Below are 16,904 nucleotides of genomic sequence, written 5' to 3'. Positions count from 1 at the left end.
CCATAAAAGTGTGAATTGGGAGTCCAGCAAAGGTGCACCGTAAGTGTACCTAGCCTTTTTAAGTACACAAGTTTTTCTACAGCGTAATTTGATCATCAATCGGGTGCATTGTTTAGGTTCTGGCTCTGTTTCCTTTCCCTTAAAGAAACAGATGAATATTGCACCACAGGCATGCATGCACATAACTTTCACTTCTTCGAAAATAGGTAGGCAGTCATCAAAAAGTATTGATTTCACTGCTAGGACAGGTATAAAATAGATGTCCTCGTGCTCTTCCAGCAAATTCCAACACAGGACAGGAGCATACTGATTCATAATTATTCATCAAGAATATGCTTCCCCAAAAAAAGAGGGTGCTGCAACATATTGAACCAATACAGATATACTATTTACCTTTCGTTTTTCATGGTTATCCCTAAGCAGAACTGTATATGTCTAAACAATTTCATTTGATCACTATTTTCAAACCAAACGAACAACACAACATTGAAATCTTACATCTCTTCGCCTTCAAAAGTGAGGCTACATAGCAGAACCATATGTACATATTGAGGCCATCATATGAAAGTTCAAACTGATCAAAAAACAACAGACTAGTGGCATGATATGGTATGGTTGGCATTCACATGGTTTCAAAAGCTGCTTTGCTGATGCGATTGACAGCTTGACCTGTTTTCCAAGCACTGACTTATATTATCAGTTGAAATACCAGCACTAGTTGCCACCACCTTCACAAACCAAGTTCAGCAGTTTCTCAAGTGTGACCTAGGCTCTGATTAACAACTCATAAACATTACTGTTATTATCCCCCGACACACGCTTCAACATTTCAAAACTTTTACGACTTCCCAAAAAGTCAATCCGCTTGAATTCCAAATAACCACGCTCTGCAGTTGTTTTACTAGAATACACTGATCGCAGCCGGTCAGCATGTCTGGAATCAGTATGAAGGGCAACCTCTACTTCTGCAGCTGACATGTTTTCCTATGGAAGCATTACCAAAATTAGAAACTGACAACAAACCTCCTTTTCATGTACAAAAAATGCTCATCGAGCCATCTCAGTTAAGTAGGTAACAACATTGGCCTGGATACCTAAGGTGCCAGGTTCAATAACCAACCTGTATTGTATCCAAAAAAAACTGTACAACTAAGCCTCAAGTGAGAAACTTGTTTATTTGTGGCACCATTTCCCAATAACATTGACCATGTTATTAGTGGCAGCCCAAAATCATTACTAAGACATAAGAACAGCATATCCACCTTTCAAAATATATCCATCTGCATTGAATCTGGTTTTACTAGTTATCCGCACAAATGGACATTATATGTGTATTTGACTAAGAAATATAACCACCATACTGCTAATTCATATGCATATTTCTGTAAAAACTCTCACTTCATAGACGAGATATAAAATATTTTTAAAAAAAATTCTTTAAATAAAGATATGAATTATACTGGACATCAAAATCTTCCACAGGTTTCATAGGTACAGTTTTTCTGTTCCCATTGAAACCAAACAGTACTACCATGAAGTGCCCAGCAGGGAGAATTGGTCATACACTATCTGTTCTTAAAGGTACTTCCAATTTACCTACACAACATTCTACTTTTCTTATCCTCAATCAAGAAAGCGCATGAAACCCAATCATTGTTTAACATTGGTAATGATTATGCAGATCCAGCAGTAAGAAAACCAAATGATTCATAAGAAGAAGTAAGGACCAGAATCAACAAGAAAAAATAAGGGTTTTACAGTTTCAAAAATATAGGCCAAAGGAAAGATATCAAGCAGTACCTGATAGAATGCATAGATGTGATCCAACACCTGCAAACATGTAAAGCCTTTATCACTGAAAAATGTCCTCGAACAGGGTCCCATCTCAGAAAATCGATCAACGGGGAATAATATGGTAAGGAAGTGGCTCTTGAATATTAACTCAGACTTCTCACTGCAATCATGAGGATATCATTAGATAGCAACATATGTGTACCTTATAACATCAGATATACTAAAAATACAAATTCCCCGTGTACAATAGGTAACTTCTGAAACATTGATGACATATATTATCATTCTCTACAAGAACTTATACTTTCAAGGTGAACGTCTACTACATCATTGAGGGGATATTTTTCAAGTATTATTTCATGTATTCTACTAGTTAAAGAAATCAAGGATAGTAAACTATTGCTTTAGGGCAAAAAGTGGAAAATTATTTCAGAGAGGAATTCATTTCAGTAACCTTTCTGTAAGCGGTCGAGACAAGTTGACAAATGATGCTTCAGATTCTTTTCCATCTGCCTTTGCATCAAAGAAGACAAATGTATCTTGGTCATTGGCATCCTCTACACTGGAAGACTCAGTATAGATAGTGGCAGATGAAGTTGGTTCAGATATTGACCAGCATACAGAATCCAGAAGGCTGCTCGGGTTAATTGGACGCATTGGGGTTTGGCATGTCTGCAACCACAACAGATGAGGTAATTATTCAACCTGAATATAACATAAATAAAAAACCTGACTTCAATAGCTAACTCCCAAATCTACCTGCATTCGGCAATTACGGCGTTTCCTAACCCAGTCTTTGGCCAGGTTAATAATCTTCTGTCGTTCTTCGTGGCTGACTTTTAGCATGGAAGTTGGTGCATCTTGAAGACAAATAGACCCACCAAATTTCTAATAATGGATCAAAAAATAAAAATTTTATCTCAAAACTAATTTCCTTAAGCACAAAATCACTAATTAAGCTGCAAATAACTAGGGAAAAAGGCTAAAAAACTCTAAATGAAAAATACAAGTCATGTAGGATGAACGTAGTAGGAAACATAATTTTAAATTAGCATGCTATAGGAAGTGATAGAAGTTCAAATCTTGGAAAAACAAACAGAACTATAGAAAAAAGGGAAGTGGAAATACATATGCACATCAACTCTTGGCTAACTATACATTGTCAACCTAGAAACCTCGTCTCCAGAAAATGTCTGTCAATTTATCTGAAAAACTTTTAAACTCCCAAGCACTAAGTATGGAAACAGAAGGACATACAAAACCATGAGCTGAGTTGATCACTTGGACAAAATGTTCCCTTTTCAAGCAAGGTTTTGTTTTACTAACTTTACATAAAATTGCACTCAGACGTGGTAGTTGACTTTTTCCTCCATTGTTGCAGCATGTTTCTTCTTTTTCTCTTATGCAACCAATAACATGAAAAGAACATTGTTGGGATACTTAATCCAATTATCATTACATCAAGAAACAATATTGGTGATAAATGGAATATTAAACTGTTGGTCTAAAACAGTGTCTTGCATTGCACTGGTTCAAGCGTGCAAGTGCTACTAAAAAGTATCCTAATTTTCAATCTGCAAATTGTGCATGAAAGAAAGCTTTAAGTATCTTTAATTTTATTAACTCTATGCAGTCAACTAAAGTGCAGTGTTTTTATGTACTCTAGTGATCTGTTAAGTGAATGTTCTGTTCTGCATTTGATTTGATAATTGCATAATATCCATTTAGTATTAAGATGAGTGTTGTAATTATCATGTTGCTTTAAATGTCTTGCCATATTGATCTTCCTCTACATGTAAGTTCACCCTCAGCAGTTACCATTTTTCTACTCAACTGGTGCTTCTAATAGTCATTTTCACAGATGATCTTCCTTTCTTCGGAATCCAGAAAATGCACAAACATGCCTTTTAATTCTTGTTAAAAAGTGTCGGCACAATCACTAAGCTACTGTCATAAATAGGGTGCAGAGGAATCGAGTAGCTTGAATCGAGCTCATGGGTAGCTTGGTTAACTACTCGACCCGAGCTTGGTTAAATTTGAGCTTGAGTCAAGTCCGAGCTACTTGCTAGAGCAAACGAGTCAATCTCGAGTAGTTAGTAGGAGGAATTGTGGGCTCGACGAGTAGCTCGAGCTCGGTAGCATTTATGTATTATATATATATATTAGTTATTAATTTACTCTTTTAGGTTTGTTAGCTACAATATTTAGGGGCTTAACCAGTTATGTTGGATAACTGTTAGAAATGTATTATATTAATGATTGCAGTATTAATTTTATGTACAAATTTTATTTTGTTTATGTTGGATAAAACTGCCTAACTAGAGGTAAACCAGCTTAGGTTCAATCCGGCCACGGATTGAATACCGAATCTGCAATCCGGCCATGGATTGAATAGCGAATCCACAATCCGGCCTTGATTCTGGCTAGAAATGTATTATATTAATGATTGCAGTATTAATTTTATGTACAAATTTTATTTTGTTTATGTTGGATAAAACTGCCTAACTATAGGTAAACCGGCTTAGGTTCAATCCGGCCAGGGATTGAATAGCGAATCCGCAATCCGGCCATGGATTGAATAGCGAATCCGGCCATGTATTCTGTGTAGCTGTTTAACACAAGCATGAATCCGTTTCACATAAGTCTGGACTAGCTAGGAACTGGGTCTGGATTTGAGTTAAGTCGTAGTAACCGGGTCCAGATTTGAGTTATTCGTGGTCAGGATTTGACTAACACCATCAACCTCTTCCTCTACTTGAATGCAATGAACAAGCTTCCAATGAGGGGAGGTATCTGAAATTATCCCAAAACTTTTTATTTACTCACAGGAAAATAGTTGTTGAATTGGGGCTTGTATTCCCATTGATGACTGTGAATAAACCAAACAACAAAATCAATAATCATTCCCATTGCTTTTCCTAAACCAAACACCTGAAAAGGAATAGCATAAACCTATTCCGATTGAAGAGGTTTGATAGTGATTGTCATTGCCATTCTAGAGTGGCAACCAAACAGGTAGTTAGATTATTAGGAATTGTGCAGGAAAGGGGTGAACTAACAAGTGATGGCAAGATTGTTTTGTCGAGTACTCAACTCGATATTGAGCTCGAATGGCATATCAAGCTCGATCGAGTCGAGTTCGAGTCTGCTTTGATTATCATCGAGTTGCTCTCGATCTTTATTTCTCGAGATCGCTCGAGCTCAAGCTCGAGCTGTGGTGGTCTGTGTAGGGTTCAAGCTCGAGTACGTCACTATTCGAGCTCAACTCGGCTCGATTTCACCCCTAGTCATAAAGTACAGGTATGTGTTCTTTTGACCACAAAAATTTAGGTCTTAGCTATTAATCGATTAGTAGGCAAAGAACAGAATGGATGTACTGTACAACTAAAAAAAAAGGATTGGACAGAAAAAATTACATATTTTAAAGAGAACTGGCAGGAAAACTTATCTTTGAGTTAAGAAAGTGAAATCTAATACTAAATCACATTAAAGAGAATATAAAGTTAGAAGAAAGGAAGAAAGAGGGGGGGGGGGGGTTAGAAAAAAGGAAGGAGAAGAGCAAAAGGAAGACAAAATTTATTACCTCCCTGCAAGTGCCGGTTTGAATAGCATCAATTGTGGTTGCAGTTTGCCTAGCCAAATCAGCAGAAATGTGAACAAGCCTCTGCAGACGTTTTTCCTTTGCAGTCTTCAGAACCCACAGCGGCTAAGGCACAGGATAAATTGGTCACAAAGACATTATAAAAAATCAGTGTCAAGTTAAAAGTATAAAAACACCAAATTCTATGCACTCCACATCAATTAACTAACGTATCCCATCAATTACCATTAATACTGAATACCAAAATTTCCACAGATGGACCCCCTGAAATCATGAGTAGACAGCTAATACTTACATTTAAACATAAACAGTGGGAAGTAGTACTTACTGTAACGATGTTATTTGAATGACCAAGATATTTTCCAACTGAAGGTCCTTCACAAACTACATGACTAGCACTGCAACCAACATACCACTGGTCCACCAAGTTAGCACCTTCACCTGAAGCAGCTTCAACAACCTAAACTTGCAGCAACATGTATATACGCAAAAAGCTAAAGCAGTTAAGAAAAATTTAAGGTTTTAGTGCTGCAAGACTAGCAACAGTGAATTAAAAAATTGTAATAAAAAGGCTAAAGGCAATAATGTGTCTTCTTATGAGCATGAGTACAGAAAATTAGAAACAAAGATTCGAAACAATCTCAGAAAAATTGCTTTACTATGAGCACACAAAGCCTACCTTACTCTGCAGCTCAGCAGACACATCTGCATCAATGTAAAAGGAATAACCAGACAGCAGTGAACTCATGTTTCTTCTTTTGGACTCTCTCTCAGGAAAGTGAAGTTGTGGCCCTCCAGTCATGTTAGAATTATCAGTGTACTCAAGTGAACCAAAGGGAAGACAAGACTTCTCAGTACCCATATTGTGAACTAGCCGGTTCAGATCATCTGCGGCCACACCTTCTCCAATGGTCTTAACACTATAAAGTGTTTCACTCAACCTCACTGAGAAAATGACAAGAAATGCCCGAAGAAAAAGCTTTAGTAACAGTTTGCATAACATAAGCTATTTTAGTTCCCCTTCTAAACAATGGCTTACAAAATGCCAAGGCGCAGCATTAAATTTGCCTTTTCAAAGTTCAAAAGCAGAAAACATCCTACCCTGCCGATATCAAGTGATATTTGACAAACCAATTAAACAAAGCATTTACGACTTTTTTGTGGTGCTGTGGATTAAATTTTTTTTTTTATAGTTAACGAGGGGAACTAATATGTATAAACATGCTGTGCCTGAATAATACTTGTAACATTCATATGCATCTCATTATGCTCAGAATAAAAAATCAGACTTCAAATTAGCAACGACCTAACCACCAAGCTGCAGACAAGACGTAGTAGTAGGTAAGAAAACAGCTGCACTCACTTACAATCACAATAACGACAAAGTCAGAAATCACATAATTGGACAAATGATATGAAGCCCTGAAAATAATGGAATTTTCACAAATTTAGGAAATAGCTACAGCTTAACTAATTTGGGCAAAAGAAAGATTAGCCCTACTAGTTTTGTCTTTACACTTTGGCAGGACTTAATTCACAAGAAGTCATATCAGGTCCTCATGAGCATTATGCACAAATGGATTTTCACTTTCGTGTATAAACGATGGCTTCGGTTAAGAAATTGGCCTGTGCTATATCTCAACTAATTGGTTAATGCAAAGGCAAATGACAGGGTTCTTATCTTCAAGCTCTTATTGGTTTAATAGTCTAAGTGACAAGTCATACAAAATTGGAGCTGGAAAAGTAAACACCTACATTAAATTCATCAGAAATCAACATCAGCTTCAAGAAATACAGGAAAAAGTTTCTTACCATTCCTTCTGACACTGTCTACAAACCATCCAAGTGTAACAACAGAAAGACCAAGTTTTGACCCATGTTTCAAAGCATGCTCAAACTTCCGTCCACTAAAGCTGTAGGAAGCGTTAAGAAATATTTTTTGACCAACTTTTGCAACGACATAACCAAGAAGATTCAACACCTACAGACATGATCATTTCTCCATAATACATGCAATTAATTTTTCAAAGCTTTCTACAATGGTTGAAAATGCTAAAATTAAACACAAATTATCATAATTCATATCAGAGTGGAATCATATAAGTTAGACTGCAAAGGAAAAAGGACATATGCAAAAGGATATTTGAACAACCAGATGAGTACATTGAGGATGCAAATGTGGGCTGTATTCACCACCCAATTTCTGTGTTGCAGCCATCACTTGTGCCCTAGCTTCTGCATATCATGGTGATGGCGAATATAAAACACGGATGAAATGATAAACAGATAAATTGATATCAAAACAGCTTATATTTGCCAATTTCTAATTATGTACGCCTTTATATTATATCCAGAAACCTAGGAAAAGAGAGGAGGAAGCCATGTTGCATCAAACCATTGAAAGATAGAGTTGTAGATTAAACATATTAGTTCTACTTCCAGCGTGAGGATGCAAAAGATTACAGACTCCAAAAGGAACAAGGATCAAACAGGAGCCAACAAGGACATAAAATAATGAAACAGAGAACTTTATTTGCTCAATTGTTTACTCATCTCATTTGCATCGGCAAATAAAATAAGAAAACTTCTCTGGTGGTTCATAATTAAAATCAATGGGTGCCAAACTCAGATTTAAATCCCAACGTAAAGATCTCTACTTTTCAACATAAACAATAACTTGTCCACGACTTGGGCACCATAACACGTTATCTAACAGTTGTATCCAAAATTTTAGTACCATAACGTCTGCTCTTAGATGAATCAAAGTCATCCACCACCAACAGAATGCAATAACAATTAACAAAGTCCAAAAATGTACTAACTTTGCTATCTAAAAACTACCTTTGGAAAACATACTGGCAGGGCAATAGAAGGCCTACAAATACCAAATAAATAAGAAATAAAACTACAAGTTACCAGAATTGCAAATTGTTGTACCTTTGGAAAGTCCAGTAACACAAATAACAAGGCCTGAAAAGGGTCCCCGGGGCCGGTTTTTGCGGCCGGATTCATCAACTCCGGAGGCAACTGAGACAGGGGACATAGGCTCCATTGCAGAGGATTGGAACCCGTGTCCTCTAAATGAGGAAAATGAAGTTGAAATCTCTGCAACCAGCCTTGAACACCCTTTACTGCTTATCACCTCCACTTTTCCCCCTCCCCCCATGCAACTAATCATAAAACAAAATGACAGCAAGAAAATAAAAAATCTAATCTTTTGAACGAGTCTAACAAAAATTCCTACAACCCTTTTCAATTCAGGCCAAAATAGATTGAATGGAAGGTGGTAACCCCCCAATAAAAGCAAAAAAAGGTGGGTTTTTGTCAGGAGTGGAAAAGAAAGTTTCAGGCATGAATTTTGGGAGGGAAATGGAAAAGTAAAGAATTGGAAGATACAGCAGTAGTAGTACTGAGAAAAAGAAGACAAAGGAATGGAAAAGTAGAGTCTAAATCAAACAGGGAATTTTGAAGAATCTACTAGCACTAAATTTCATTTTTCTTCTGACAGAATGATGAGAAAGAGTTTACCAGTATAAAGCAAGAAGAGTACTACAATACAAAAGTAAAGTTGGCAAAATTTTTTGAATGGAGGAAGAGTGGTCTGCTTGAAAGCTTTTCCTGTGAGAGAGTCAGAAGCTTTTGCTTTTATTGGGGTGTATGAAGAGTGGATTGATTCAATTGGCCAGCCAAAAATGGAAAGGAGAGGATATAATCATGGAGTTCTTGTTGCCTTTTTCGTGACAATTCAATGCTACAAAATACAACGTACAAACAAATGAACAATCACAAACAACAATTGATTTCTTCCTGAATTGGGCATCTATTTAAAAAAAATATTCCCACTGTTTTTAACGTTTGTAGGGGTAAAAGCTTGAAGTTCAATGACATTTGGGGGGTGGATTTTGGATTCGGAGCTTGGGCCCTCAAAGTGGAATCTGGAATCATCAGCCATCAAAATATTATGGCTAATCTGAGAGTGACTCAGAAATTTCAGAACTTAAAGAGTTCTCCTTTTTGGTACAACAGGAAAGAAGAGTGAAACTTGTGTGGAAGTATAATTTCTTGCATTTAATTTTCAGCAAGATATTGCGGAGGGAATTTGTAATTTGTTTAAAATTTATTTGAAAATATCCAATTTTGTGATCGGAGAAAATAGTTCCTTTTTTTTATCAGATGGTAACAGCTAATCTAATCTATTCCCACTCTTACTCTAGCCTACACTAAGGGAATGAGGGGCCAATGAGATCTAGAGAAATCGACGGGAACTGAACCATCATAGAATCAAACGGGTGTACTATGCATCTGTATGAATTTAGAAGAATCCACATATGTTACTATAAATAAAGAGAGAGGTAGGGGTTTGGAATAAATAATTTTTGTCATTTTTTAAAATTTAACTTTACCGTTATGAAAATCGCTTATACTTTACTATCTAAAATAAGCACGAATTGTTAAGATAATCACCTCTAACCATTTTTAACCTTAACAATCTAAACACTGTTTGACAACACAAGTGCCTTTAATTAGTGTAACTACCAAAGTAACCATCATTTGATGGAAAAAAGAAGGTCAAAATCCCAAATTTGATTTAGTAATGAAAATTTATGTAAAACTAATTCACAAAAAAAGATTGAGACATTTTAAATTTCTCACACATTGCATATGCCTTTAGCACTAATTGTTATTAAACAATGATCTTAACATAGCAATAATAGTTTGGACCCTTGTAATTAGGAGTCAGTTGCACTGTTTCATTTTATTTACACCTTACCTCATAAGGTGAGCTTGTTTGGATTGCTATTTTCTGAAATTTTTGCAGAAAAAAAAATGTATTATACCGATTTGATGCATGTGAAATAAAATGGTAATTGAAAAATGAATTCACGGAAAACATAAAATCAACCATGGACATTTTTCATTTGAGAATGTGTATTTCAGGGTGATGAGGCAATTATAAGACAAGAAAAATACAACCCTATATCCCAATGTTTTTCAATGAAAAGAATCCAAAACATGTCAACCTCAATTATATTACGAAATGCTGCTTGACCCACAAATATGCCCATGCACTAGTCTTCAATTGCATTAGTCAAAATATTCTTTTACATCCGGATCAGTTTACTTTACAGCACCCCAACTTTAATTTTTTGAAAACTTTTTCTACCTTAATTTATACTTCAAGAAATTTCCTATTCTTTTCCCATCATCCCCGGTTCTCTATCTACTCACCCGTTTTTAGGGATGGCAATGGGGCGGTCACCCGGGGAGGCAATGGGGGGAAAATTTTTCTCCCCGCTCAGAAACGGGGCGAGGGGCGGGGGAGTGTACCCCCGCCCCATCCCCCGCCCTGCCACCCGCTTTAAAAAAATAAATATATAAAATATATATATGTATATAATTATATATAATATATAATTTAATTAGTTACAAACTTATAATAATGATATTATTAGTTATATGTATTATATAATGTCTATTAGTATATATAATATAATTGATATTATTAATTATACTAATAATTATATATGTGTACTAATACAAATTATTAATTGGTTATACTAAATTTACTAATACATTTATACTACATCCCTAATTACACTTAATACAATAACATTTTTTTCTTAAAAAAAGCACAAGCACAATAATGAATTAGTGATTGTATTTGTGCCAAAAGTGAAAACTTGACTGCTTTAGTTATATTTATTTCATTATGTTGGATTGTATTCAAATAATTTTTGTTTGATTGTTTTTATAAGTTTCAATTGTAAAATTACAAAGAATAATAATTTGATGATGTGTTGATATTTTAGTACTTGATTATTTGCTAAAATTTTAACTATAATAAAATTATATAATAAATTTTTATTAGCCCCGCGGGGGAGGCGGGGCGGGGCGGGGCGGGGGGAATGTGTAGGCAGTGGGGCGGGGGATGGGGGAGGGGTTCCCCGCCCCGTTGCCATCCCTACCCGTTTTATCTACCTTCTCCCGATTCTCAACTCTCTCTTCACGATTTTGGCCTTAAGTCAAGATCTTTCTTTCTTTTTCTTTATTTTTATTTTATGTTTAATAAAGTTTCTTCTAAGATATTCTAGTGAGTGTTTTCTCTATTCTAGTAGTTATTATTAGTAAGAGTTTTATTTAGCATTTTATTTTCCTTTTCTCAGAGGGAATTTTATTTATTTTTTGTTTTCTTTTTCTCAGATGTCAGAGCTATTTCAAATTTATATTTTATATATGAAATTTCTCGGGTCTTCTCATCGGATCGCAACATTAGTTTTGAACTCGAATGAGTTGAACAGCAGATCTGAGGGAACGGACATGCGTAGATATTATTTATGGAGCAACTCGTTTGTGATATGTTCTATGTATTTTCTACAATTAGTGCAACTTTTTTTTGTCAAACAGATTGCATTGGATCATTTCCAACTAGTTTATTAATAATATTGATTTCTGTTTTATATATATAAAAAAATCATCCTGTTAAGTTGATAACATATCAATTTTGAACCCCAGATTAGGATTTTGATTAAGGCAGTTCACCATCTTTAATGTGTTGAGTTAAACACCAAAAAAAAAATTTTAAAAGGAGGCTCAAAAGAGATAGAGGAATTAAAAATTGACAATGATAGGTGCATTATCATAAGCATTCCATATACCTAAAATTTTTTCTTACGATTATCGTGGAAACACGTTAATTGAAGGAATCAACCAGGTCATGATAACAACTACCAAGTTAGTATTAAATCAAACCTAACATTGACAGACCCAAGCAGACAAACGACCGAGCTGATCGGGCTCACATCTAGAGGTGGAGAGGCCCGGAGGCCCACATGGACCACAACCCGATTTTCATTGGATCAAGGGGCGCCTTTCTTTTTTCTGTCTCATAAGAGTCATAACTCGTCCAATAGTTGAAGACGCTTTCGTTGCATTCAGTGGCTCTTGTGCCGTGGCCTATATATCACCAGATTGACAACACAACACAACTACACAAATATAATATATGATGGTGAAAGTTCTTCTAAATTAGATCTCTTTCTAATCAGCCTTCCACAAAATCACTAATTGTTAACTTTCTGAGCAATGATTGTGGCTCGTGAGAGTACTCTATTTATACATATTTTTAAAAAAATTTACATGATTTTTTTGATTTAATCACATCCTGTGCTTGAATACTGAAGTTAAAATATCAGAGAATATTTAAAATTGACAATCTCCCCTAAATAATAAGGGGAGATTTTATAGTCCTTTTTGCATATCATACTCTCAATTAAATTTAATAATGAATAGTAAAGTAAGTACTCTTTTGGACCCTTAGATTATGATATTTTCAATCATTTAAAATTGGGCAAAAAATCTCGACGGCCACTAAACTATTAGTCGGATCAAGTTTTGACCATCAAATAATTTTTCATCACAACTTGGCCACTTAACTAACTAATCAATAAACCTGTGACCATTGCATTGATTAATGCTCTTAATCTATGAAATAAGCAGAACACGTGGCAAAGTGCAAGAATAGTTTTATCCACCACTTACACGATTAAAAACAAAACTATGCCACGTGTTCTGCTTATTTCATAGATTAAGAGTATTAATTGATACAATGGTTATGGGTGTATTGATTAGTTAGTTTGGTGGTCAACTTGTAACGTAAAATTGTTTGATGATCAAAACTTGACCTGATAAATAGTTTAGTGGGCGCCAAAATTTTTTACCATTTAAAATTCGAGTCTTTATCATGACTTAAAGGAACCATAGCATTTTCTAATAAAAAGACCCAAATTGTAAATACACAAACGCATTAACAATTTCTCTGGGGTCGAAATTTACCTTGTTAATTTGGTCAATCTCCAAACTCCTTGAACAAAAATCTAAACCAGAAAACAAAGAGCCTAATAATCAGTCTTATGTACATACACTTTTCCAATTCACTGGACAATTGTCAACAGGAATACAGTACGAGCTATTGAGGGTTCATCTGATTTCGTCCATCCGCAGAATGCTCGTTCATGTTTGCATGGAAAAAGAAAACACATGCAGACTACAATAACACTAGCTAGAAAGTTAATTAACTCTTATCACGAGTACATACCTTTTCCCCATGACAGCCTTTGGGTTGGCAAGAATTGATTGTAGTGAAATGATAGCCTTATCTAAACCACAAAAAGAAAAAGAAGAAAAAATTTGAGTTGACTTGTCAGATTTGTACAATAGCTCAAGTTATTTGTTTGTCTCAATTAGTTGAAGAATCTCCAGTAAACAAGCTTTGTATCAAGCATTTTCATTTGCATCATATGTTAATGAATTGAATTAGGTGATTGCTTAACGTTATTAGGAAATTAAGTGTATCTATGGTTCTTCAAAACCAAGTCTTGTAGTATATGTGGTGGGTGAACAATGTCTAACCAATTAGATAGGGTGCAAATTAAGGTGATTTCTTTGGCGTTTGCCAAAGACAAAGCCCATGATATAGAGCAAATTGGTGCCTTTGTGTACTAACAAGAAATTTACTAGAAATCAGTCACCAAGCAACAAGGTTAGGTGCAATTCCTCGTGTACAAAACTCACATTAAAGCATATGAGTAGAGTTATACCTAACATATTATATTCTTGTTACTTATTAGTGTTAGGGTTTTATATATGATTTTCCTCAACCAGCCTATACCAAATAGATTTTTTTCCCTCACACAAAGGATTAGGCTATGCTTTAACGTTGTTAATGATATTTCATCTTTTGCATTCAAGGATGGATCTAGGGCGGGGGGCAGGGGTACATGAGATGGTGAGCTTTAATTTTGTTAAAACCAATAACAATTGCCCTAATCACTAAAGCAGATTTTAGCCTGTGCATTAATGCACGAATAGTTTTTGGTGCACTTCAATAAATATTTCCAATGGTTTTTTTGACATTATCCTTGAAAATTATTCAACTTAAAATTGTAATTATGTTGTCAGATTTGTATATATTCATTGTGAAGTAACGTTATGTCAAAAATGGATAGTATTTTTTAATAAAAGGTGAACAAATGAATTTAATGAATAAGCATTAGCCAATATTTTAGATAATTTAATAAATATGCAGTATGTGGGAGTCGAGTATTTTAATCTTTTTTAGACCAATAACAATGACTTAAACCTACCTAATTTTCTCCTCTACTGAATTTTTGTTAATTTTCTGCCTTATGGTATTCTTATTAGGCTTAGCAAATGAGATAATGGGGCTAAAATTATTATTTTTAGTCTAAGGGGAAGAGATTCTGAGTTATTTTTAAAAAAAAATTGAAAATTTGTCACAGCTAATTTTTGAATATTTGCAGGATGTCTCGACTTCTTCTAGCTTTTTGTATTATATTATATTTGACTAAATACAAAGTCATTACCACTCACCTGGGCTCAATTAGATGAGCCAGTGTACATCGTTAAGAAGGAAAATATTCTGGGGTTCGTATCTATGGGTGCCAAAATGGTGATGTCTCACTTAGTATTTGCTCGAGTTGAAGCTGCTTTCCAACGTCAGTTAATTGGAAATTTTTTGAGTGTTGACAATTAACTCGATCTGGCACAAGCAGTAGTGTATTACATACATGATATAAATTCAATAAAATCATTATCTTGGCCATTTTAGTTGCTATTGGAATTTCATCAAATTGGTGATAATTACGGTAATTTGCATTGCTAGATCAGTGGCGGAGCCAGAAAAAAATCTTAGTGGGGGCAAAAATAACACTAAAATTTTTTATCTACTCTTTTTTTGGTTTTTTAATCAACAAAAATATATAAATTCACCAACAAGTACAAATGATACGTATATTCCATGAAAAACATAAAAGACAAATTCAAAATTATTAATGTAATAATAATTTTATTTCCAAAACAAACTAAACTATTTATAATTGCTTATAACGAGTTTTCATATTTTGATAACGATTTATAACTTTCTCATTTTGAACTTCACAAAGTATATTTTTCTCAATATAAGTAACTAAACTAAATTTTGTGACCCATTCTTTCACACTTTTAAAAAAAACTTTGGGGGCACACTTAAAATTATGTCAAAATTATATATGTATTATAGGAATTTAAGAGGGCACTGAGGGCATACCTTAAATCCGCCCCTGTGCTAGATTCGTCCTTTCGGGGACATCTGATAAAATTGGAACGATACAAAGAAGATTAGCATTTAGCGTGGCCCCGGCGCAAGGATGACACGCACAAATGGAGAAATGGTCAAAATTTTTTGCATTGCTAGATTCTGAGTCTGAAGGTCCTGGAATTGAGTTATCTAATCTCTTGTCTGGTGTAGTGGCAATTGGAACCTGTTTTTTTTGTTTCTGTATTCGTTCCCTGCTTGCTAAGAAAACCTCGCAAACTGTATTAATTGAACAAGATATTGATTCTAAGCAAATATATTATATTGTCGTTTAGGTTCAAACAGTGTTGGAACTTTTCCAATGTCTATGCTATGTTTTCAGAACCGGACCAGGTATCGACTCGGCCGAGGTCAGGGGTCAGGGGTCAGGGGTCAATGGGTTCGACCGGGGGTCGATAGGGGTCGAACTGGATGACGTTATAAATAAAAATTATTTAAAAATTAAAATATTATATATAAAATATCTAATAATATGTTAATATCAATAAAGGTATATTCATATATATTTGATGTTTCAAATATATTTAACAAGAAAATACAAAGAAATTAGAAGTATCAAGTAGCAATTTATGTTATATAATAAATATTAACAAGTTTAGAATTAAAATTATGAATTTAATTGAAAAATAACATCAAATTTTAGGACAATATTTATAAAGTATGAAATATTTGAGGTATATTAATAAGTTTTAACAATTTAGGGGGCCAAAACATAATATTGAAAAGATTGAGTTTTTTTTTAAAAAAATGCCCATTGAACCGGAAAAAACTGATTTTTTTCCGGTCAAACCCGGTTTTTGACCGGCTTCGACCGGGCTTTAAATTTCCGATTTTTTTTCATGACTCGGACCGGATACTTGGCCGGTTCCCGGTTCGACCGGCCGATCCGGTCCGAGTTTCAAAACAGAGTGTCTATGCCAAGATTGGGATGTTACTAACCGTTGGAAAAAGAAGTATCAAAAAAGAATATCGTTGGCTGTTGGAAGACAAAGTTAAAAAAAAAAAAGAAAAAAGAAAAACCATACTTGTACAATTATAATCAAAAGGGTAAAAATAGAATCAATGCAACACGTGTATATATTTAGCATATAATTGTTATGTAGGTAGATTGAAAAAAAATTAGTTGTCTCCATTTGGAAAAAAAAATGCCATACACTTGTTTTATATTTTTATGACTGTTTAAATTTTGTATTTTTTTGTAGTTTTAATACATTCTATGATTTTTAGTCAACTTTATATATTTTTTTATAAGTTTTCTTAAATTTTTATTTGAGGTTACGTATTATTCGCCCAAAACTTGAACACTTATGAGTTGCATGTTTAAACTGAAACATTAGGGGCAATTTGACCGAAATT

At 34.6% G+C, this 16,904-nt stretch overlaps 1 protein-coding gene and 1 pseudogene across 1 annotated transcript; one reads left to right on the top strand and one right to left on the bottom strand.

Annotated features, from left to right (window-relative positions):
* Positions 1 to 364: 364 nt before the first annotated feature.
* On the bottom strand, positions 365 to 9,164 carry LOC113779156. Its single transcript, XM_027324639.1, has 10 exons — positions 8,333 to 9,164; positions 7,539 to 7,630; positions 7,208 to 7,310; positions 6,075 to 6,340; positions 5,724 to 5,855; positions 5,378 to 5,500; positions 2,554 to 2,682; positions 2,249 to 2,466; positions 1,801 to 1,954; positions 365 to 984 (listed from the first exon to the last, which is right to left on the bottom strand). Exons 1-10 carry the CDS (start codon positions 8,571 to 8,573, stop codon positions 766 to 768), a joined length of 1,677 nt encoding a protein of 558 aa, XP_027180440.1. The 5' UTR covers positions 8,574 to 9,164; the 3' UTR covers positions 365 to 765.
* Positions 9,165 to 15,526: 6,362 nt separating this feature from the next.
* On the top strand, positions 15,527 to 15,636 carry LOC113781839 (annotated as a pseudogene).
* Positions 15,637 to 16,904: the final 1,268 nt, after the last annotated feature.

The sequence above is a fragment of the Coffea eugenioides genome, chromosome 8 (genome assembly GCF_003713205.1).
Source record: "Coffea eugenioides isolate CCC68of chromosome 8, Ceug_1.0, whole genome shotgun sequence".
NCBI classification, from domain to species: domain Eukaryota; kingdom Viridiplantae; phylum Streptophyta; class Magnoliopsida; order Gentianales; family Rubiaceae; genus Coffea; species Coffea eugenioides.
Note: the sequence above shows the minus strand (reverse complement) of the source record. Positions and strands in the feature narration are given on the sequence as shown.

Bases quoted from the DNA above. Each gene is read 5' to 3' on its own strand.
- LOC113779156 (XM_027324639.1), bottom strand. From the start codon at position 8,573: ATGATTAGTTGCATGGGGGGAGGGGGAAAAGTGGAGGTGATAAGCAGT. The intron at 5,856-6,074 runs GTAGGCTTTGTG...CTGCAAGTTTAG, and splicing joins CTGCTGAGCTGCAGAGTAAG to GTTGTTGAAGCTGCTTCAGG. The intron at 1,955-2,248 runs GTTACTGAAATG...TCATGATTGCAG, and splicing joins TCTCGACCGCTTACAGAAAG to TGAGAAGTCTGAGTTAATAT.